Genomic DNA, 23,697 nt, shown 5'->3' with positions numbered 1-23,697 from the left:
TCCCTTCAACTAATGGGATATTTCCATAAAGTCGAAAATTTTAGATAGTATTGTATAGTGTTTTTTTGCAGTATGTCTTTAAATAACTGCAATCTGAGGCACAAGTTTGTCCCATAATAATTAATTGGGTCTGTTAACTAATCCATCAGGAAGAGTTGTTCTCAAAACAAACCTTTTCTAGCCCTTAACCAGCTTATGAGATGCTCATGCTCATGAATTGAGTATACATTCCAGCTAGGTCTTGGCATTGAAGGTTTTTGCCAGTGATTCCCAACCAGAGTTCCCTGAAACCCTAGTGGCCCTGGGAAACTGGTCAGGGATTCCCCAGAAGACAGCATCAAGTCCGGTCACTTTTGCAGTCGGTATGGCAAACAGATATCAGTCTGCTCAAAGATACTTGGCGTAAAGGCAAGAAAAATGGGCAACAAATTTCTGCCCAAATATAGAATTCTAGTATGCTTTACTCGTTCCTACAACATGCCTCTTCGACGTGCCTCGATGTACAATCAGAAGCACATGAAGGTACAGTAGGGTACCACAGATCCAAAATACAACTGTGTGTGAGGCCTAAAACTGGGATCTGGTTTTGAGAATTTGTTTAAAAAAGTTGGAGAACTGCATGGATATCATTACCTAATATCATATAATGTTATTACTAGAAATCTTCCCGTTGGTTGGAGGTAGTCAAGAACATCCTGCAGAAAGTTCCACGTGAATGGACTGTAGACACTGGTTTTACGTCCGCCTGTGTCTGAAGCCGGCATTCTGCATAAAGATTTATAAGCCAAACCAAATTGATATTTCACAATTCCATGTGGGATTAATATACAAATGCGCCAATGCCTTAAAGCATAATTTCCCACTATAAATATTATTAGGGAATTGATATTTATGCAGATTTATGACAATGATTTCAAAGTGGCGCCAAATAATAGCCTCACTTTAATATCCGGCAGACCATATTTATTGCTTGGCCACAGACTCACACCATTCCCACATGATAGTCAAAAATGCAACAATATCTGAACAAAGCATGCATCCTCTTTAGAAATATTATATATTTTTTTCCTATATTTTTAGTATTTAAAATAACCTTTTGTTAACTCAATGAATATAAATGACAGTCTGCAATGAGAATGTAGAAAAGATTGTAACAGTGCACAGTAAATCCCTCCATATGAAATATATTCAGCAGAACTGTGCAGTGTGCTCTGCATATCCGTTAAATGTGCTAGGGGGAATTGCTGAAGTCTGTCTGGGTGAGGCTTACAAAGACATGCAGACATCAGCTAAAAACGGATTAGAAAAAACGCGAAAAACATCCGTGGCTTAAAATGGCAGTAGCAGTCCCTTATCAAAGCAGGGAAGGGGAAGGATATACATTGTTGTCATAATTACATGCCCGAGGTGTAACGTGTGGGAAAAGTTCAAACTCTAAACTCTTAACATGAATATAAAGAGCGAGATGTTGGACTGGAGGCTTCAGCCTCTGTCAGTAAAGAAAGGACAAGTTTTGAGTATCTGTGACTTTTGCCTGCCCAGCTTGGAATTTCATTTGGTCCTAATTTTAGATGATTGAGTTATACCTAAAGGTTACGTGCTTTAAATACGCATTTCACCTCATCTTCTGCCATCTTTAGTTAAGTTGTTTAAAAGTCTATTCAGCCATTCTTCAATTATATCTGCTACTAGGAAAGCTGGGGGAGAACCAATATGGCTACCGTTATAGCGCCCATAGGGGTTGTCACACATTTGTAAACACCCAGCTTTTCCAAAAACAGATATTACTAATAAAAAGCTGAACACATTGATTTACTAAGCTTGTCATTGCATTAGATTAAGAAATAAAAATGTATCTATTAAAAGGGGTTTTATGAGATGAGAAAAAAAACTATTTTCTTATTTCAAAAACAGTGCCTTTCTTCTTCAAAACTTGATCATGTCTGGACTGCAATACCACACACAGCCCATGGACAAGTGTGGCACTGTTTCCAGAAGAAAGTAGCTATGTTTTTCCAATTTCCTACCACCCTTTTTGAGTGCCAGGCACATTTTGTAGCTTTTGCAATGTATTGGCCAAACACATCCCTCTAGTTGTATGTACAAGTGAACATAAATCTCACAAAGGGGGCAACAGGTGCATCTGTACACAAGGAACTGGAATCCAATGTAATTTGTAAAAGGCAGGGGGTTATCAGGCTGTGCAGGACTCCTACTGAGGATTAACCACATGGTATCTTTACCTCCTGCTATCCCTATAACTGAATCCTTAAATGACCAGTAGTCAAGCTGTGCTCCATCCTTCACTCCCAACCTCACTTGTCTTTGATTTGGCTCTCTGCTGTCTAAGGCTACATTCGAGCATGACAGATTTACGCGCGTAAGAAACGTGCATAAATCCGGTCCATGTGCGTTGCGTTACTGCATCTGTGCTTTGCGAGTGGCAAGCGTTTTTCACGCACTCGCAAAGCACATCTTTTTAATGGAATTGATGCGCAAATCACGCAAGCATCCGTGTGCTGTGCGTGTGGTTTTTACGCACCCATCGACTTCAATGGGCTTGTAGGTGCATGAAAATGCACCAATATAGGACATGCAGTGAGTTTCACGCAACAGACTCTCGCTGCGTGAAAACTCCTGCATGTGTGAACAGCCCCATTGAAATCAATGGGCTCGTGTGCTGTGCGTGATTTCCATGCGCAGCACACGGGCGAGAATTACACTCATCTGAATGAGCCCTAAGAGTCTTTTAAATAAAGTGACTCCTTTATATAGGCATTCATTACATTGGCTCTGAAATAATTTGTGCTGCTGTTAAGATAGCCATATACATAAAATAGCTATAAACTAAATGATTATCTATCTCTCCCAAGTCCCCCATTAACATACACATGTGGTTTGGGCAGGTGGGAAAGAGATAAGCGGGGTGGAGATTCCCAACTCTAGTTCTGCTTATCTCGTGTAAAACAAAGGATCAAATGGATAGAAAAAAACACTTGTTTGACCCCCATAGTAGACAACAAGGGACAGTCAGGCTGTTACTGCAAAATTTTTCCTGATGCCATCTATGCCACTGATTTGTATGACGTTTATGAATTAAACCAACTATTTTTGTTGTTGAGATTAAGTAATGAGGTTAAAAATAATCACATCAAGTTCACTATGAGTACAATTATCTCCATTCACAATATTTTTGAAGTACAATACATCAACTTCTTGGTCAATATTTATGAGTGACTTGATATTCAGTTTTAAGGTTTAACTTTAATTTAAAAATGCTAAATTTGTTAGGTTTGAAGTCCAATCCAAAAATAATGCCTTCCAGACATTGTAACGATCTTCTTGACCTACTTCTTCCATATAGTGACAATCCAGAGGATTGTGAAGTTTATCTACCCTGTCCTCTTTATAAATACTCCCTCTTGTAGATCTTATAGAAGTGAAAGTATTCATGCAGAATACAGAGGACTGGCAGATCATGGCATCATGCGGTGCAGGACCCGAGGTCTGTAGAAAACAGGTCAGGAGAAAGCATGATATCTCTGAATCGCACAACCCCCAGTAAGTATGCTATATTTTGGGGGATGGGAAGTTGCACGTAACTTGGGCATATATAAATGTTACTGTTTTGCTTTAGAGTTATACTTTACCTTTTCAAGACGCAGTGACTTTTTTCTTTTGTTCCAAAAATTTTGAAAGCCATAACTTTTTTCCTTTTTTTCAATTTAGCCATATAAGGGCATCCTTTTGGGGTACATATAATATATTGTTTAACTTTTATAAAAAAAATTCAGGGGAAGGAAAAAACTAAATTCATGTCTTGTTTTTTGGGGTTTTGTTTTTATGGTGCTTACCATGTGGTATAAACAACATGAACCGCAGAATAAAGTTGTTATGAATATGGTGATGCCAAATTTATAATATTTTTCTACTGTTTATCTACTTTTGCTTAATTTTTCAGCTTTAATTCATTTTTTTTTTGCGAGGCAGGATGAACAAAAAACAGTATATGTTAGGCGTTTTATTTTTACGGGGTTCACCGTGGGGATTCAAACTGTAATATGTTCATGTTATCTTACAGGTCGTTATGGATGTGGTGATACCAAATATGTATAGTTTTAAAAAATAAAATAAAAATAATAATAAAGAACTTTGTAATGGAAGAAGGGTTGTTTTTGTTTTTTTTACTTAGAATTTATTTTTATTTTATGCTAAAACCGTTATTCAACTTTTTTTTCCGCTAGGGTACTTAAAATTGAGATCCTCTGATCATTTCTATAATCCATGGCATTACTTCTGTATTGCCATGTATTATGCCTGTCAATGTTAATCTAGATTCACACGTGGCATATTTTTTTTGCCTTGAATTTGCAGATCTGGATAGGGAAATGGAATTTCACCCATGCAAAGCAAAGGGTGAAATCTGCAGCAAGTCTGGTCTTTTCCACATTCAAAGCCGCATATAATAGATGAAGACTTTGTGGCAGATTCTCTGTGGCCAAATCCGCAGCGGAAAAATATGCCACATGTATATCCAGGCTCTGGCAGGGCCTAATAGGCTTATGTACCTGGCAGACCTGGGGGACATTGTTAGGCCCCTGGCCGCCATGACAAACCATCACCGCTCCTGTGATTATGTCGTGTTGACACCGATAGTGGGACAGAGGTGTTAAATTACCACGTTTGGAGTTATCTTTGATCCCAGCCATTAGAGTGCGGTGTCGGCTCTATAATACAGCCAGCACCCGCAAGTGATGGCGCAAGCACATCTTCTATGCCTGCACCATCACTGTGACGTACTATTAAATCAGTTTGTAATAGTACTTCACAGGACAAGAAAGGATTAAAGGAGTTGTCTCATCAAGGTAAACCCCTGCCCATATGCCCTATTAGGGAATACATTTTTGTAGATCATTTTATATATAAAAACTTTTAATTGTGAAAATAACCTTTTTTAAGAACGAAACTACATATGTCAGTCTAAGGCCCCATGCACACAACCGTAAAATCGCCCCATTCATTTCTATGGCCGACGGACACCTTCCCGTATGTCTACGGGATGGTGTCCGTGCTGTAGAAACCTGCCGAAAAAAATAGGACATGTCCTATTTTTTTATTTTACGGACTGTGCTCCTATACTTTATAATGGTAGCACGGCTCGTAAAAACGTCCGGCTGTCCGTGGCGGGCCGTGGCCGTAATTACGGGTCGTAATTACGGGCACAGTCATGTGTATGAAGCCTGAGCAGTTAAATATTGAAGGCCAATTGATTATTTACGAAAATATATGAGGACGAAGTAAGTATCGGCGTTGGAGTGGCGAGATATTTAACAGCTTTTGTTGTTGCTTGTTTTGTTATTTTTGTACACACATTAAGCTGCCATAATTTTTATTTTGTTTATTAGCTGGACAACCACTTTACCACCAGGCTTAGGTACAGTAGACATTGTATGCCTATATGTTTCAGATGAACTCATTACTGTGAATGCTCATACATTAAATAACTTTCGCCCATTCTAATATTGTGTCCAAAAAAAGTTTACTTTTTCAGATACGTGGCTGTTGGTTACCTAAGGTCACAGGCTCTATTCCGGCCTCCACTATCAACAGAAACAAGATCACTTGGAATTACTGGTCCTAATCAAATTCAGCTATAATTGAACAGAAATAACAATAGTCTTTTCTCCCATGGAACACCCTCACTCTTCCCTGGATGGGCCTCCCAGTAAAGCCATAGCACACAAATGCACTGCCCGAATCCCAGCTTAAAAGTGACATAATGAATGTCTCTGCTTTATAATTGAATGTGCGGTTTTAAAGGCGCTGGGTAAATACAGGTCATTATCCCGCTTGTATAACAGTTGTTTGGAGAGCAGTATGAAGAGCTGTTCAATTAAGATCCTATTTTGAAATAAATTGAAAGTACATTAATGCCGACTTCTGAAACATTCTTAGCTATTTACTACATAAGAGAGAAATTGCTGAATATATATATAAAAATATATTTAAATATATATATATATATATATATATATATATATATATATATATATATTCAATATTAATGAATTACTTGTATTACATAGCCACCAAATATCCCTGACTTGTAAGGACCTTTCTGGGTTACATATTGAAGATGGCTTTTTTGTGTAATCATTATTACTTCTACTATTTAGGAAAAAAACAAAAACCTGGAACTATTAGGTTGTTTTTTTTTTGTGCAAAGTCTTTTAATATTCTACTAACTAGTAGCAGCTAATAAATTGGCCATAGGAGGTGTCATCCAGCTTTTCGAAGTCACGGAATGTCATCTAAATCTGCATTGTCAAGCAGAGTGACACCCTCCATCCCCTGCTTACTCTCGCTCACTGATCTGCCAATTTAAGTGCCCGCCTTCACTGTAATTATTGCATTCCATTTATGAAGCAGGAGGATCAGGATGAAAGAAAGGGAATTGAAGAATAGCTCTTTAAGGCCTCATGCACATGTCAGACACATGGACAGAGTGTATCCTGGTACACAGTGTGTCTACAGAGGTATATTATGGATGCACTCGGTGTGCATCCGTATGATGCCTCAGTATGACATTGTATTACGCATGGAACTTTTTCTATATGAGTTCAGAGACTTACAGTATGGCCCCATAGACATCTATGGGTGGCGTATCACAGCTTCGTACAACTTGGAGCACATTTAAGTTGTAATATGGTCAGTTGCATGAGGCCTAATAGCCACATGTGGTAAACCACAACTCTTGCTCAGTATGATTTACTAAGGTCAGCCATTCACACAAGATAGCTGTCGGACCAACGCTCACTCGGCCGACATCTACCTGCCCTTTCTCCACAAAAACATGCAGGCTCCCTTAACCAAGCGTGTATGTCTATTTCAATTATACTTTTGGTAGGGGTTTTTCTCCTATCAGAACAAAAGGATCAGATTCAGGGATATTGGATATTAGACTTTTTTGACCCAATACTTTCAAAATATTATAACGTTGACTTCCTTTTGAGTCAACCACAATTAATTAATTAATGTGCTAGAAACCCTTTAGTTCATTTTCAAGGGAGTATTTACCATCCAAAAACAACACCGCTTAGTTGTGGTTGTTTTATCATGATGGTATCACTGTAAGAAAAACACAGAATTTCCTAAGTTCTTATATAAAACTTTTTTTCCAGGGCCAAGCTAGATAGTCTTTGTTTTTCTAAGTGGCAGTCAACGTCCCTTTGTTGACTAAACATATAACAAGTGTTACAATATGTATATGAATACATATGCAAGGGAAATTCCTAACTAGGATTGCCCAAAATAAACAGGTTTAGGCTCCTGTCCTTCTGACATAGCCCATAAAGGTGGTGGTGGAGGTAAAGGGGCATCCCTAAATGATAGATACTATAGGTAGTTCTGAAACCTAGACCAGCAGGAATCCTTGGAGAATTTATTATTTATGTTCATCCTTAATTCTTTTTTTGAATAAGTATCATTATTCTAGTATGCGAATATGGGTTATTGGACTAGACAAGGATCATTTTCGAAATCTAGGCACATTGAGAGCCCAAAGAACAATTAGGGGCTTTCAGTGTGCAGCATTTGTTAATCTGCTGATAAAAATAAAGTGACTGTCACATGTCAGCAGCTCTAATGTAAGCACTCTGGTTAGGTCAGCTGCAGGAAGCAGATCTTTCCAAGGAAACTACCTTTCCTGATCATTCATTAGGAAAGATACCCGCAAAGGAAAAGGTCGGGAGCATTTGGTGCCCCTTCAGACCCCGTCACCTATGGGCAAGTGTCTACTGTGCCTATAAATAAAACTATGAACAAATCTATGGCTTTACATACTCTTTATTACATTGGTAATGGACCAGGATCCGATGTAAAGCCTCCTTTGTGCTCTTGGTATTCTTTGTCTATCCCCCTTCCCCCTCTCTCTTGTCTGGACATGTGAAAGTTTCTCATCATAGTTAAGCTACTGCTATTAAAACTGGTCAGAAAAGTTTATACTAGTTTTGGTGATTATAGGACTTTAGATTGGGGTTAGAGTAGAGTAGAGTGAAAGAGAAACAGCGAAACAGCCGTGACACCTACCAGCACTGAGAAGCAGAAATGGAGCTGAAGCCACCAGAACATGCTAATGCATTACATGTATCTCAGGTTACTACTGCCGGTATCTCTAGAAGTGCATCGGTTTAGTCAACATGGGTGGACCAGTTTCTGTTGCACTACAACTAACTGGCTGAACACAAAGAAAGTCTAAGTTCTACAACAGTTGGAGAGCCACAGATTGTCTACGCCTGTCCGGGGTTATGCATGAAGGCACTGAGTCTTAAAACAGCCTGTGCTCAGTGTTCTAGCTCAACAAAGAAGTTCAAGCTACTGTGATAAATCTACAGTCACACTCTGACAACTGCCATGGGGATTTAACCCCTTTCACCTCATATTCTGGCACCTCATATTAATCTGTAAAAAATAGGCCTCATAATAAAGAGCAACACAACAGTAATGTAAATTACTTGTGTTTAGTTTCCATGTTGTATTGTCTTGTTACTTATAGTACCGATCACACTATAGTGAGTGACTTCTATTTACTAATGCCAGCTTCATCGATTGCATTGGCATGGCATTGCCAATGTCTGCAGAATTATGACGCAATGGGGCAAATGCTGTAATATGTAGTTCAACAATGATCTTCATGCCCATGAAAAATGTTGAATAAATTATTTGATTAATGATGAAAATGTGTGCAGATAATGTCTCCAGATGGCTGCTCTTTTACTGCATGTGGTCAGTTACTGCTGCACTAATAGGCATGGAAGTCACCATGGTATCGGCCCTCTTGTCCATTTGAGAACCAACATCTGGTTCTCCTGTTTTATGAGGTAAGTCAACCCAATACGCACAAGTGTATATTACCAGAGCAGCTACTTAACATATATGACAAACAACCATCCAGCCAATCCATAAACACTATACTATTGACTTTCACACAAACCCTTTCTAAATGCCCATTTCGCATATGCTGCCATAAGTGAGGAAGTGACAGGCAGTTCTGGGATTTCTGATTTAGTCAAAGTTATAGTGGCATGCCAACATGGCCTTCCTAGTTTATTGTCTATCTATAGTAAATAATAGCTTAAAACTGGTCACAGTTTTGTAATAAAATATACATTAGAAAAAGTATCTACTCGGCCATTTTAAGCTATACCAAAGAAACAAATAATAGAGAGAAGTCTCCACAGGTAGATGTTCACACAAGGCAGTTTGATACAGTTTTTGAGACCTGCATTTCCAAAAACTATGAGGAACATGGCTCTCACTACTGAACAATTAGTTCTCACTTGGCAATATTCCTTGCCACTCTTTTAAGAAGGTTTCAGAGAACATTTAGTGAATCAATTGCACTTGTGTGACTAGGTCACATCCCTTTTCACCATCACAGACAAAAAAAAAAGTAATTTGTGCTAATAAAAATGGTGGAAGGACCTTTAGATAACTGGCACAATTTAATTGCTACCTGGCCCCATAGCCGCAATATTGTGCCACGCCTCAGAATTGAGCCCTATCTTTAATGACTTTTTATAAATATGTAGACAGATCATAAGGGATTATAGGTGAACTTAAATATAATAGCTTCCATGTTTTAAGGATTTTCTGTTGTGATAATTTTTTACTCCCAAACTAATATAAAATTGTCCTCCATAATAGTCTTCTTCAGTGAAAAGGAACTTTATAATAGTACCCGGCATGAAGGGGATGTCTTAGGCTTCATGCAAACGACCGTAGTGGTGTGCACGGGCCGTGATTTGCGCCTCAGACGGACGCGGAGTGTCACCCACGGCCGCCAACAAATCGCGGGCCGTGCACATTGCCGTGTGCATTCATTTCAACGAGCCTGGACCGCAAAATGCGGCCGTAATAAGACATGTCCTATTTTTTGGCGGTCCAGGATCCCGGGCAATGCACGGACCGTGGAAACCACAGTCGTGTGCATGGGCCAATTGAAATAAATGGGCCGCAATTTACCCGCAGATTTGCGGGTGAATTGCAGCCACAAAAATAAGTTTGTGTGCATGGGACCTTAGTCTCAATATTGACAGCATATCACTGGTCTTTACCCTCACACGACACCACCCTTGTCCACACACAGTGCCTGGTATTGCAGCTCATCGATATTAAAAAATTAGTAATTTAAACAAGACTATTGATGACTTCTAAAGGAACACTCCGAGCAGAACTGATACACGGGGGCAAATGTACTACTATGTCTAGAATGTGTCTAAAAATGTGTCAAGTTTTGAAGCAATTTTGATGTTTGCATCTCGCTAGACACCTTTTAAAAATGTCTTAAAAAGGGTGTGTGGTTTACCAGAAAGGGGGTTTGGATTATAATGCGCGAATGTTTGGAAAAACAAGGTACTAGAAAGATCCTAGTAGTTGGCGGGCACATGAACAATACTAAACACTGTTTGCCAAAGGCAAGAAAAACCCTACTTGCCAACTACCTATACAAGAGAATTCTTTTAGTTTAAAAAATAACTTTTATTAGTTCAGTTTAGAACAAAGTAGAGAAACCACACATTATTATAATTAAAATGATCAATGCTACCTGACAGTATATAACCTATAAGGCAAAATGCCTATATGTACTGTATTACTGGTGGGTAAGTATCTCCTGGTGTCTAAGCCAGCGGCTGCAGTACGCTGGGCCTACACTGTCTGGTAATATTAGGATTATCTATCAGCGGAGCATTGTGCTAAAAGCAGTCAGCCCACCCCCCCCCCCCCCCTCCCCGACATGTTTCGCTACATATGTAGAGTCTTATGGGGTTTATAGGGGCTATGGCACAAAATTGTGGCACAAACCAAGCCAAATCAAAAGTGGTCTAAGGAAGAGAAAAGTGGCTAACAGGTCATGCAAGTTGCGCGAAAATTATCATATAGCATGTACCGCTGTGATAAATTTTGTGACTGCCTGATCTATGTTTACGCTGTCAAATTAATAGACAGCAATAGTAAATATGCGCCACTGTGTTATGCCTGGTGCAGAGTCTGAAGGGGAGGTGCGTGACCAAGGGATTCTTTGTTTGGTGTTATATGAATCCCTGACATGCACTGCCCCCTCAGGCTCTGTATTTATCAAAACACAGTATAAAGGTTTTCTCCAGTGTTTTCCTTTAAATAGGAATTGGACTTTGAACAAACTGTGCATGAAACAATAGTAAAAGCGAATATAATAAACTTTGTGATATATCTAGTTAGAGAAAAATGCCTCTTTCTCTAGTTATCAAGCTTCTTCTCCCCCCCCCTTCTAAGGGTATGTGCACACACACTAATTACGTCCGTAATTGACGGACGTATTTCGGCCGCAAGTACCGGACCGAACCCACTGCAGGGAGCCGGGCTCCTAGCATCATAGTTATATACGATGCTAGGAGTCCCTGCCTCTCCGTGGAACTACTGTCCCGTACTGAAAACATGAATACAGTATGGGACAGTTGTCCTGCAGAGATGCAGGGACTCCTAGCATCGTATATAACTATGATGCTAGGAGCCCGGCTCCCTGCAGTGGGTTCGGTCCGGTACTTGCGGCCGAAATACGTCCGTCAATTACGGACGTAATTAGTGTGTGTGCATATACCCTAACAGTTCACTTACTCTGAATTTATTGCTTTTTATGTCTGTTTAAGACAAGATGGACTATCAGCTCTCTGAGGGATCAAGTTACAGGAGTCTATGGAGAGGAGGGAGATTCAGAGAGACACAGACTCAGATGCTGCAGCTGCTTATAGTAAGTGTTACATCTCACCCCAGTGCAAGATTCACAGCTACACAGCTCATTACTGCTGTATAATGCCCTCTATGCTGCTGCTACAGCTTCTATATAACAGAGATGGGAGAGCAGGATCCTCCTTTTCTATATGTGCAGTGTATAGAAGACATGATAGCCATTAGGCCCCGCCTACTAGATCAGAGACAACTGAGAATTAGGCCAGATTCTCAGAAGCGTGTGCGTTTTGCGCGCGCAAAAGTTCTGCAAAAGCTCCGTGTGTCATCAGCATATGATGCATGGCTGCGGGCAAAAACTGGCAAATATAGGACATGTCGTGAGTTTTACGCATCGGACATACGCTGCATGAAAATCACTGACAGTCTGAACGGCCCCATTGACTAACATATGTCCGTGCGACGCGCCTGAAAATCACGTGCGTAGCACGGACGTATTATACGTTCGTCTGAATAAGCCCTTAGAGATAGAGCTCGCAGAGGGAAAACTGCTAAATAGTGCAGAATAATAATATAATGACCAGAAGTAGTGTTATTCCTCATATTCACACATATGAGAGCTTATTCTGAAAAGTCGCCTGAAAGGTTAGGTCTTCTTCAAGTGAAAAAGCAGCCATGAAACATCATACACCTTTATTGCACATGTTCTGTAGTGCATGGGTAAACAATATTTTACTTCTTTACTGCAAACATTTTAATTTGTATTATTTGGGACAGTTGTACTCTACATATAATAATGACTTGCTAAACTTGTACCAATTTTGATCCCTTGTTACTAGGGCTACAGATACTAAAATATAGTTTGCAATCCAAGAATCTCTGAAGCTCTCCAGGTAACGTATGTCGTAATTAGCTTGCTTGTCCTATTGTCAGTACCCAAAGAAGTAGCATTCAGAGTTTTCTGTTTTTTTTTATTCTGTGATAAGCAGCCCCTCACTGAAGTCCTACAAACTGATGAAAGCTGATATATTTTTTGCATCAATCTGTAGCCCATGTTAATGAATGGGTTCACTCAAATTATCTTTTCCGACAAAACTTATGTAAACAATTTTGAAAGAAAAATATTAGTGTGAATGTGTTCTCAACCCTCGTGCTCATGTAAACGTAAGGGCCACAAACTGCTATCCCATTATTAAGTTGTACAGATGAGTTATATGAACAATGCTAAAAATACCATTAGATTTCCTAATATTGGGAGCTCAAATAAAAAGCATAATCTTTTTCGATAGATATATGGATAGGATAGATCACTTAGGCTGGGTTCACACGACCTATTTTCAGACGTAATGGAGGAGTTTTACACCTCGAATTACGTCTGAAAAAACGGCTCCAATACGTCGGCAAACATCTGCCCATTACTTTCAATGGGCTTTACGATGTACTGTGCCGACGACCTGTCATTTTACGCGTCGCTGTCAAAAGACGGCTCATAAAATTACAGCCTCATCAAAAGAAGTGCAGGACACTTCTTGGGACGTTTTTGGAGCCATTTTCTCCTACTCCAATGAAAACAGCTCTAAAAACGGCTGTAAAAAACACCCCGAAAAACGTGAGTTGTTCAAAAAACTTCTGAAAATCAGGGACTGTTTACCCTTGAAAACAGCTCCGTATTTTCAGACGTTTTTTGTTAAGCGTGTGAACATACCCTTAAGGGCACATTCAGACATGGTGGAATTGTTGTGGAATTCCGCTGCAGACAGTTTATTTATCTTCATGCAGACATTGTGGAAAACTCCGCTGCGGACCATATGCTGCGGTGCAGAATTTTCAGTCTGCAGCATGCACTGTCTGTTGCGGAGAAGAAGCGGAATTTCACTGCGTATTTCAGCCTTTGCAATGCAAAAACTGAAATCTATGGCAAGTCCGCTGTGTTTTCTGCAACGACTGAATTACCTGTCAAATATGCAAATGTTGGTGCAGATTAGTTGCGTAATTGCCCCAAATCTGCACCAACATTTGCAGCGGAAAAATTCTGCCGCGTCCGAACCTGACTCTTTAGGGCTGTGTTTTCTAGACTCCATGTAGCCAGAGTTATTAGCTGTGTTTTTACCTGCAGATTACACATTGCAATATACTCATTAATCCGACATATCAAACTCCGCTAAGTGTTTGGAAGTTGACTATTTTAGATGCCGGTAATTGAATTTTAAAAAGTTAATTGCCTCTTGACATTTTTTTCAAATTTTTTTTTTCCACAAAGCAGAATTAATCAAATTGTTCTCCAGTCAGATATGCAAACGAGAGAGAAAAATGACTTTCGCATATATATGTAGTGAGTAACACCGGTCAGGCACAAGTTAATAAGCAAATAAATGGGAAAAAAAGAAAGATAAGTCAAAATATTTTTTAAGTGTGTTATTCAGGTGTCCTAAATAAATTGTCTTTGCATTCCTAATAAATAAAAAAATTATTTTGGGATATATTTAGAAAAATCAGGGAAGGGCGAATTCATTTATATTATCGTTCATTAAAGATATTTCTCATTTACAACATTTTAAATGTTAGGGCATGCCCAGTTTTACAGTATGTTTTTTGGTGAGAACAATTGGTATGAAGGATCAGTCAAATTATCCTATTAATTTCTAAAGAATAAACTAATGCCAAAGAGCATTCCTTAGCTGAAATAAAAAAAAATATGTTAGAAAGTGCTCTCCCCTTTTGTGTATTATCATGGACAGATATGCATGACAGCAGAATGGATGATAATTCCCATATAATAACTTTGTTTCACATTTCCCCACACAACTCTGCTGTATTTTGACACAATTCAGTTAGAAGTTTGAGGTCTACAGCACATTTTAAATGGGTCTTTTTTTCTATCCCCACCCCTTCACTTCTAAATTAGAGTATGACACTAACTGTACATATGTTTCTTAATGTTTTTCCCTTGTTTATTTGTATTATCAATTTATCCTTCTTTAGAATGGTGTACACCTCTACACACTGTTCAGAGTTTAAAGACAGTATAAGGCTGGACAGTATATATTTTTTGACTGTACAGGAGATCCAGGTATAATATTTATGTATATTTTCATAACTAGATACGTTGGTCATATGTATTTTAACATACTCTAGACTGTCTCAGTAAATGTTATGTTTTTATGGAATCCCAGCGTTTTGCTACTATACTGCTGTGTATAAAATAATCGGAGGAAGGTCAGAAAAAAAAAAAAAATATTTTTATGCATTTTAAATTTTCAATAGAATATATTCCTAAATATAATAAGTTCCTAAAGCAACTGTCTGCTATTGGTATATGTGAAGCTGCGGTCCCTTTAATACTTCATACAAACAGACTCTAGTTTGAGTTGTTCAAAGGAAAGAGAACTGCACTTCTTTAAGCAACAGATGGCAGGTGGGGGCTAGAGAAGACAGCTGTGACAAGCAACCTCAGTCAGTCATTTTCCATATTCATATCACCCCTGCTTACTGGTCAATGCAGCAATTCCCAAGCATTGGGTCTGCACATTTACCCCCTCCCCCATTGATTTTATTTTATCATATTCACTAGAATTGCAATGAATTATATGTAATTAGAGTTCTATTTTAATTTCATTACACACCAAGTCAATGTTTAAAAAACACTGATGCATCAGATTTTACCGTTTATCAGGTGCACCATGGCATAAGAAAGATTAGCAAATAATTCAGTTAATAGCTGGAAAGACATTAACTTGTTGTGGAATTAATAGTTTGACATTAAGCAGATTGGTTTCTGCAATACCATAAAAACCCAAGTTTAACAGGTTCTACTAATATTAAACAAAATCTAATTCCTACTACATCGATTTTTGTATTTAATAAAGTATAGAATTTAAATATTTCATTTTTAGTCAACACCAGATAGGATTCTGTCCATTACCTCATATAGAAGTAAATATCTGTAAAAACAAGCTATTTGTAGTGAATTTCTGGTGAAGAGGTTTTTCTAAATGAGAGATTGGGGTATCACACTTACAAATTATATCATTTAAAATTACATTTTCTTCCCTTCTTTGCTGTTACTCCGTGTAAAAATCTAAACTCACAACACAGGACGTGAAAAAAAATTAAGGGCACTTAAATCTTTGTTGTATATTTTGCACGTGCAACCTGACAAGGTTCACAACGATTGAACATTAGGTGTAAACTTGTAGACCAAACGGATCCTGAAAAAAAAAAAAACACCCCACACCAGGATCGGATCGCATCCGTTTATATTTCATAACAAAAAAGCCAAGAACGTCTGGCAAATGTTACATTTACAATATATATATGATATCTCTATCAACAGGTGTGAAGGGGTCTAAATTATAGTACAAATTATACACGCAGTCAGATAAAAAAAAACAAAAAACAATCGTTCATGCAGTAAAGAAGAGTCTTCGGTTATTCCTCTTAGAAAATTTATTGATTTGTGTTTTTACTTTCAACTCAAAAGTCTGTAAAAACCAAGTAAAACAAAAAAAACAAAAACTAATTCTTCGTTGATATGTTAAACAATTCACAGTAAAACTTCATGAAAAAAAAAAAAAAAAAAAAAAAAAAGGACAAACTCAAACAAAAAATGTACAAGTTTATACAGAGAAGAAAAAAAATACAACTTACTATAAATTATAAGGAAAAAAAATATTTAAAATAATTCTTGCGTTTGCGACCCGCACATTTTTTTTGTAAAGTCTAAGAGTTAATGATAAAATCTACAGTTTGATAAAACTCAAGAAAATCTTGAGCGCCTCAAGAAAACGTGTAAACATTGAATTATGGTTAAAAGTCCCGATTTAAACTTCTAGAACTCAAGATACAAGATCCTTATTTAAAAAGAAAAGCTCATATTTAGCGGTCACCCTCACGCAGAGGACCCCCCAAATACCCAGCATGTTGTGCTCTATAAGGAAAGTTTGCGCAAACTTTGTACACAAAAAAAAACAAAGAAAAACAAACCACCCTTTTTGATTCCTTGTCCTCAAGTTTTCTGCATTCTGAAATGCTTGTCAGGCAAGCAAAGTGTCTTTTGAAGAACCAAAGTCTTACTTAAATGTGCGTTAGTGGTACAGTGCCATTAACCCCAGTCCCTGCAGTTTGGTAATGTTGATGGACACTATGCAGTCTGCTGTTCTGGAGGGAAGATGGGTCGCTTGCATCTCCACCTGGAGGAAGGTACATGCTGATCATATCTCTCAGGTCTCCTAAGCAAGCTCTTTGACTGTGAGAAGTGATTGCAGGTGGAGGAGAACTTGGTTCCGACTTGACGATCGACCCCATGGATCCCAGGCTCATGACTGTAGAGGTTTGCTGGTTGTAGGCTGCTGGTGACATGCTGTAGGTAGAAGCTGCGTTCATGTACGTCTGAGCAGAAGACATCATCGGGCTATACTGGAGACCAGTCATATCATACCTGTGCATCTGCTGAATCTGAGGGCTGTTCATGCCAGGATGTTGAGTGTAGCCAATCTGGTCCTGCATCAAGCTGTAAGCCCCATTAGTCCAACCATTCATGTGGGCATAAGTGTCTATCCTCTGGCCAACTCCAACTCCGCTGGCTACTGGGCTTACACCTGGAGCCAAGAGATTGCCAGGTAAAGAATATTTGTCCTTTTTTAGGAGGGTCTTGGTCTTCCTCCTGGGTCTGTACTTGTAATCCGGGTAGTCCTTCATGTGGACTGCTCGCAGTCTTTTGGCCTCGTCTATGAAGGGTCTCTTCTCCGCATCGCTCAGGAGCTTCCAGTCCGCACCCAGCCGCTTGCTGATTTCAGAGTTATGCATCTTAGGGTTCTCCTGTGCCATCTTTCTCCTTTGCCCTCTAGACCAGACCATGAAGGCATTCATGGGTCTCTTGACTCTGTCCTGGTCAGGAGTGGTCGCATTGCCCTTGCCCCCTGGAGTCCCAGGACCCCCAGTTTGTGCATTGGATTGCTGCACAGGGCTCTTGATGTCTGTATCCAGCATGCTATACATTTGTAGCTGAAGGTTGGTCAGGGGATCGCAGGAAACCCAGTGGAGGAGACAAGGAGAAGACTTCAGCGTGTCTCTCTACGGGACGGTCTGATCGCTGCACACAAACTTCCCTAGTTAAGAAGTGCTGAGTTTCTGAGTGACCGCATTTTAATCACATCCTAGCAGCCAATCCGGTGCAAGCCCAACAGCCCAACCCCCCTCTCACATTTCAGGAGCAGGTTAACCCTTCCCTACCTTGTACCGTGTCCCACAGCTCATCTCATTAAAGTTCCTCCCACTCCAACACTAGAAATAGTTAATCTTCAATTATTCCAAATCAAGTTATGAAATTATTACTGTCACACTTATATCTCAGTGGGTTCTGTGTAACAACTGCAAGCTCAATCATTCCAGACTGGCATCAGTCCAGGGCTCAACGCTGCACCACCAGGGAGTTACCGTCACAGTAAACGCTTCCTATGTACTTGTACAAAATACAAGTTTAATACCTGCAAAGTAAACGATCCTGATAAATTATATATATCTATCAGGACACTGTATATACTCTCACATATGTATGCATGCACACACAAATGTTTATAGTTACGCACATATAAGCTTTGAATTTACTAGTGCAGCAATAAATTATATTAGGAAACTCATATATGTATGTATATATATATATATATATATATATATATATATATATATATATATATATATATAAACTCGTTGAACCGGTTCATTGGCAGCGATGTCCGCACTATCGTCCCTCTATCAGTAAGCAGGCATTACAATGACAAAGTAAACAGATTTTGTGAAGCACATGAAAAGGTTTGTTCTCAATCCGACCTATTTTATCAGAGCTTTTTACACATTAGGCTTCTCTGTAGCACTGAGACCATATAAAAGGAAGCTGTTTGCACCTATTCAGGTGTCTTGTAGTAGCAGGTTTATCCATGAAAACACTAAAAGATTGCTAGTAGTAATTTAGAAGGATGGCAGGTGTTAGTGTTAATAGTCTTGTGTTTAGAAGTCAATATTGTGGGTGACAAGTGATGTTGAGCACCCCCATTGTACTTGCATATGCGCAGCATAAAGTTCCACTCTTGTTAATGGGGGCTTATAGGGGGATACAGGTGCTTTAGTTTCGCATGGCTACAGGTATATGAGGGTATAGTGAACAACAATACACCCAGCCTGCACTTAATACAGCAATAGTATGTTACTCTAACATGTAGGGAGTAACTTGGGATTTACATATCATCAGTTTTAGGATTGGTACCTATAACCTGGTATAAAGTAATCTATATTTCACGGTTCAGCATAGAAACACAACAATGAGACCTGCACATTTGTGCGTGTATACAATTCCCAATTTTCTCGGACCCTCAGCTGTGTCCATTGGAAAGTTTGAATTTCCCTATAATTTGTGGGATGTGGATCCCGCCTCCCAGGTCTTTGGTTTTTTTTTTCCAGCTGGCTGCAGGTGGGGGGATGGGCTGGCGGGAGAATCCGTTTTCCATGGTAACATTAAGCCTTTGCCAGTGAAAAGAAAGTTTGGGGGAGGCCAGAAATGTCAATCATAGGGCCATATTCACTCCCCCTCCCCCTCCCGCAACTACCTGCTAGACAGCCTGCAGAGGGGCTCAGAATGGGACTCGCTGAGACTGATCTCCAAAGTTTTATATGGGAAATGAGTGAGATTTAAACAAAAATATATGCTCTATATATACATATACACACGCTATAGTACACGTTACTGTTGGTTACATGTACACAATTTCTTTTGAAATTATATATATATATAATTTTTTATTTATCTCTATGTTGTTGTTTGCCTTTTAGTTTTATCTTTGTAAATTAGGATTAGAATCATAAAGTCCCAGTGGAGCTGAAATTAATATTTTCCCAGTCATCCTCACAGCCACAGATATTGCAACATATAATTATTGACACTTGCCATCGAAGTCCCATTCAGTATTAACATTTTTTAACTCTCATCCCTCTCAAAAAAAGAGAAACGAATATTTAAAAATAATTTTCATTCTCTAAAATGGAATCAAACAGAATCCTGAGCATTTAAATGGTTAATTTGAGATGATCCGACATGTAAATTTTTCTGCTTAATTGGCTGGGAACTTCGAGCCCCTATCCATTGTTGTAGAACTACAGATCCCAGCCAGTTATCCCAGGGAACATAATAGCTGCAGAGCCACAGGTTATTTGCTATTAGCCGCTTTTATGAGACTTTATAGGATCAGAAGAGACATACACAGGTGGTCATCCTTACATCTTGTCTTACAGGCTGTGCTGTGCCAAACAAAACTCATCTCAAACAGGGATGCCAAGCAGCTGTGCCCCTGACATACAAAGCTGGGGGGGATTCTATAAAACATTACTATAAACTACAGGAGGACTGTACAGGAGCACATCAACAGCTCTATGTTATTAAATACGAGGATATTAATGTCATACTAATACTAGAAATACTACTACATGAACTATTAATATAATTATTGATATTTTATTAATATTATTATAATAATAATTCAATCAATGAATTATTTTTATGCTTTTGATATAATTCTTTATAACAATCAGTAAAAATTTCAGAAGGAGAAAAAACCGTCTGAGCACCATAAAATGACCAACATTTTTGGATCAGTCAAAAACACAACTCTATACCGACAAATACACATCCACTTATATTTATACACTTTTTTATATTTAGGTGGCAATAACAGTATGTGGATCTATTATAAGTTTCATTACTGTGACCCTATAGTAATAATAACCACATATTACAAGGACCATTTACACTAGGAAATCCCAGAGATATTACAGGTGCCTGCAGACAGTACAATATAATCCTCCCTTAGGGGTTTACACTTCACAAAACACCAATTAACACTTCACCAATAAATAATAAAATTAGCTAAGCATGTCATAAGAGTAAAGAGGGGAAAGTAGAGGGCTCGCAAGAAACGGATCATCCTATAATTCCTCATTGTTCGTTTTGCAGATGCAAAGGGTCTGCAAATTAGGGTCGCAAAGTTCAGATAGAAAGCTAGATATGCGATATCTATCTATCTATCTATCTATCTATCTATCTATCTATCTATCTATCTATCTATCTATCTATCTATCTATCTATCTATATATCTATCTCCTGATTATATATATATATATATATATATATATATATATATATATATATATATATATAATGTGTGCATGTGTTTCACGCTATACTTTATATATAGATCACCATAGACTACACTTGTACAAGACAGTTGTGTAATATAAAAGAAGTGTGCCTTAAAGTCCACTTTATTTTTGTCATTTTATTGGTTGGGGTTGAAAGTGTTCTGAGAGTATTGTGACCACTTTACAGAGGTAACTCCCTCTGAAGTCTTTTTTTCTTAAACATTTCTTCAAACATCCGGATCCTAAGGGGACCCAGTCAGCCATATAGATGTGAACCTGCCTTATCAGGGACATAGGCAAAGCCCATTCACCGGGACACAGTTTCCAAGATTAGCACAAGAATACATCCCATGTCAATCACTGACAAGTGTCTTGCAGCAGCACTTAAGGAGGAATAAAATAGAGATGTGCCACATTTTATTTCCAAATCTGTTTGCAAGAAATTATTTCCATCATAGAGATTTTAGATATATCATCATATCCCTGAACCACAGCACTTATAATAGCAAACGAATAATAATAATAATAATAATAATAATAAAATAATAATAATGAAAAAAAAATTAAAATAATAATAATAGTCAGAATTGCCGGCCGCCAATTGAATGAGTGTATAATTCATGCCATTCTTCCTAACTAGCTAAAGTGGTTTTAATAAAGTATCACAACTTAATAATTACATTAAATTGATTTCCTAAATGCCTCCCGTGCTATAATTATTGCAATTAATTACAAATGTCCTATTGGGGAATATTTTCTTTATCCATTAATCTGCAAATTAAACACATTTAATAGAGACGTTTTCAGAAAGAGACAGAAAGGGGGATTTGAAATAGAAATGCCTGAATTAATTTTCTGAGAAACCAGAGAGGTAATTTCTCAAGGGCTTCATTTATATCATGTAAGGATCTAAGTGAATGCATCATAAATTCATTATAATACAGAATAATTAAACGCAGATTAGAGTTGTTAGTAAATAATCATAATTTACGTGAAATATCTTAATCCCTATAATTATTCTATTGAACACTGATGCATGAAATGCAAGATCTTCTCCTTACTTACCGCTTTAAGGTATATGTCTTCCAATATTCAGTTATTATATGATTGCACCGTCCTTATTAGTTAAATGCCAGGCTTGCTAACAGGTTAGTAATTTGATAAAAAGAATGATGAGCAGTTAGCTGCAATAAGACTGTAACACAAATGGTTACAGAAAATTCAGTATTGACTGTGTTGCAATTGCGCCCTCTATTGGTGAAATGCGCTCACAACAACCTCTGTTAGATACGGATTTATTCCTAGATGCAGTGTCCTATGCACAGACTCAGTCAGGGGAGAATTTGATTAAACTGTGATGTTTATGGATATCTATAGTTCACATTAAAGGTCTTATTCTAATTAGGCTTCATATACAAGAGAGGAAGTTTGTGTGTGGAACTACATGTCTCAGCATGGCTATAGTTGTGTGTAGCTAGCTGTAAGATAAACGTGACTGAGACAAGCTGATAGATTTCGTTTTCCATGAGAAGAGGTTAAACAGTTGACTCAATAGTGTAACATTTTTATCACAGTCTGAATTTATTTCTAGCGTTACTGCCATCAGCTACTGCACTGCTACATACACAAAAAAAAATAAAAAAAATCTAGAGGTCATACATTACATAATAAGCTTGTTTTTTTTTTGTTTGTTTTTGTTTTTTACACAATTGGTAAAAAATAATAGCATATTTTTTTTATATACTTTACATGTGACATTTGTACAAATATTTATACAGCAGTGGTTACTAACACAATAAGGCCAGGATCACACACACACACTTGATGCAGTTTTTGGCTCAGAATTTTGAGCCAAAGCCAGAAGTGGATCCAAAAGAAAGGAAAGGTATAAAAAAAAAGACAGATGTATCTTTTTCTTTTGTGTCCTCTCCTGTGTTTGGTTAAAAAACGGAGCCAAAAACTGCATCAAAACCATGTGTGATCTAGGCCAAAGGCTGATCTCACATGGTAGCATTTTAGGGTCGGTATTACAGCTGCAACCCCCAAACACTTCTACTTAACTGAACTTAGATCACCAAAGAACCCTATAATTGAAGTATGTTGCGACTTTAATATAAACCCTAATATATGTACGTGTTCCGATTGTGAGAAACTTGTAAAAAGACCTGAGGCCAGTTTTATATGAGCGTAATACTAGAACTTTTCTGCACCAAATTCAGGCCCACTGTTAGTTTGGGTGCTGTTAGTTCAGATCATCAAACCTGTGGTTGGGCTTACGATTTTGCGGCCTTAATCCGAGCACAAAAATGCACCTGTATTGCGCTTGTATAAAAATTGATTAAAGTTGTATATGGATGGCATGCTAGAACTGTCACATATACTTTTCTCTAGTTCAAGTTACAACAAATTTATGAAGTAGAGAACAAAAGGATCTGTTTACACTTGCATTGAGGTTCCCGTTTATAACGAAAACCACAACACATATCCATATCCATCACATGACGGATGCAACCGGCACCCGACAGACCCTATTGACTTTCAATAGGGTCCATCGTGTTCCACTGAGGTGTTCGCCGTTTTGACAAGATCTGCAACGAAGGCTCTGAGCCTAAAATAAAACTTGTTACACATGGGAGCTCTTATGACAACTGATATCACTACAATATTTCCTACCACTGATGTGTTCATACTCGTGGCCATAGTGATCATGCTGGATCTCCAAGCTCTTATGGAATCCGATATTGATGATGTGATTATCATTTCGGCCCAGGCACTGGAGCAGGGAGT

General features: G+C 38.3%; 1 protein-coding gene and 1 long non-coding RNA gene across 3 annotated transcripts in view; both read right to left on the bottom strand.

Annotated features, from left to right (window-relative positions):
* The window catches only part of LOC142658763 (uncharacterized), a 56,191-nt gene extending 34,131 nt beyond the window's left edge, over positions 1-22,060 (bottom strand). For both annotated transcript variants that reach the window (XR_012850177.1, XR_012850176.1), the window contains exon 1: positions 21,976-22,060. This is a non-coding gene — a long non-coding RNA (uncharacterized LOC142658763). The remainder of the gene's footprint in view (positions 1-21,975) is intronic.
* Positions 16,153-17,826, bottom strand: SOX3 (SRY-box transcription factor 3). The gene has a single exon (XM_075834368.1). The coding sequence runs from the start codon at positions 17,719-17,721 to the stop codon at positions 16,798-16,800; it is 924 nt and encodes a 307-aa protein (XP_075690483.1). The 5' UTR covers positions 17,722-17,826; the 3' UTR covers positions 16,153-16,797.
* Positions 22,061-23,697: the final 1,637 nt, after the last annotated feature.

Source organism: Rhinoderma darwinii, chromosome 8 (genome assembly GCF_050947455.1).
Source record: "Rhinoderma darwinii isolate aRhiDar2 chromosome 8, aRhiDar2.hap1, whole genome shotgun sequence".
NCBI classification, from domain to species: Eukaryota; Metazoa; Chordata; class Amphibia; order Anura; family Rhinodermatidae; genus Rhinoderma; species Rhinoderma darwinii.
This window is presented reverse-complemented; position numbering and strand designations above follow the sequence as displayed.

Coding starts and splice junctions, on each gene's coding strand:
- SOX3 (XM_075834368.1), bottom strand. CDS start 17,721: ATGTATAGCATGCTGGATACAGACATCAAGAGCCCTGTGCAGCAATCC.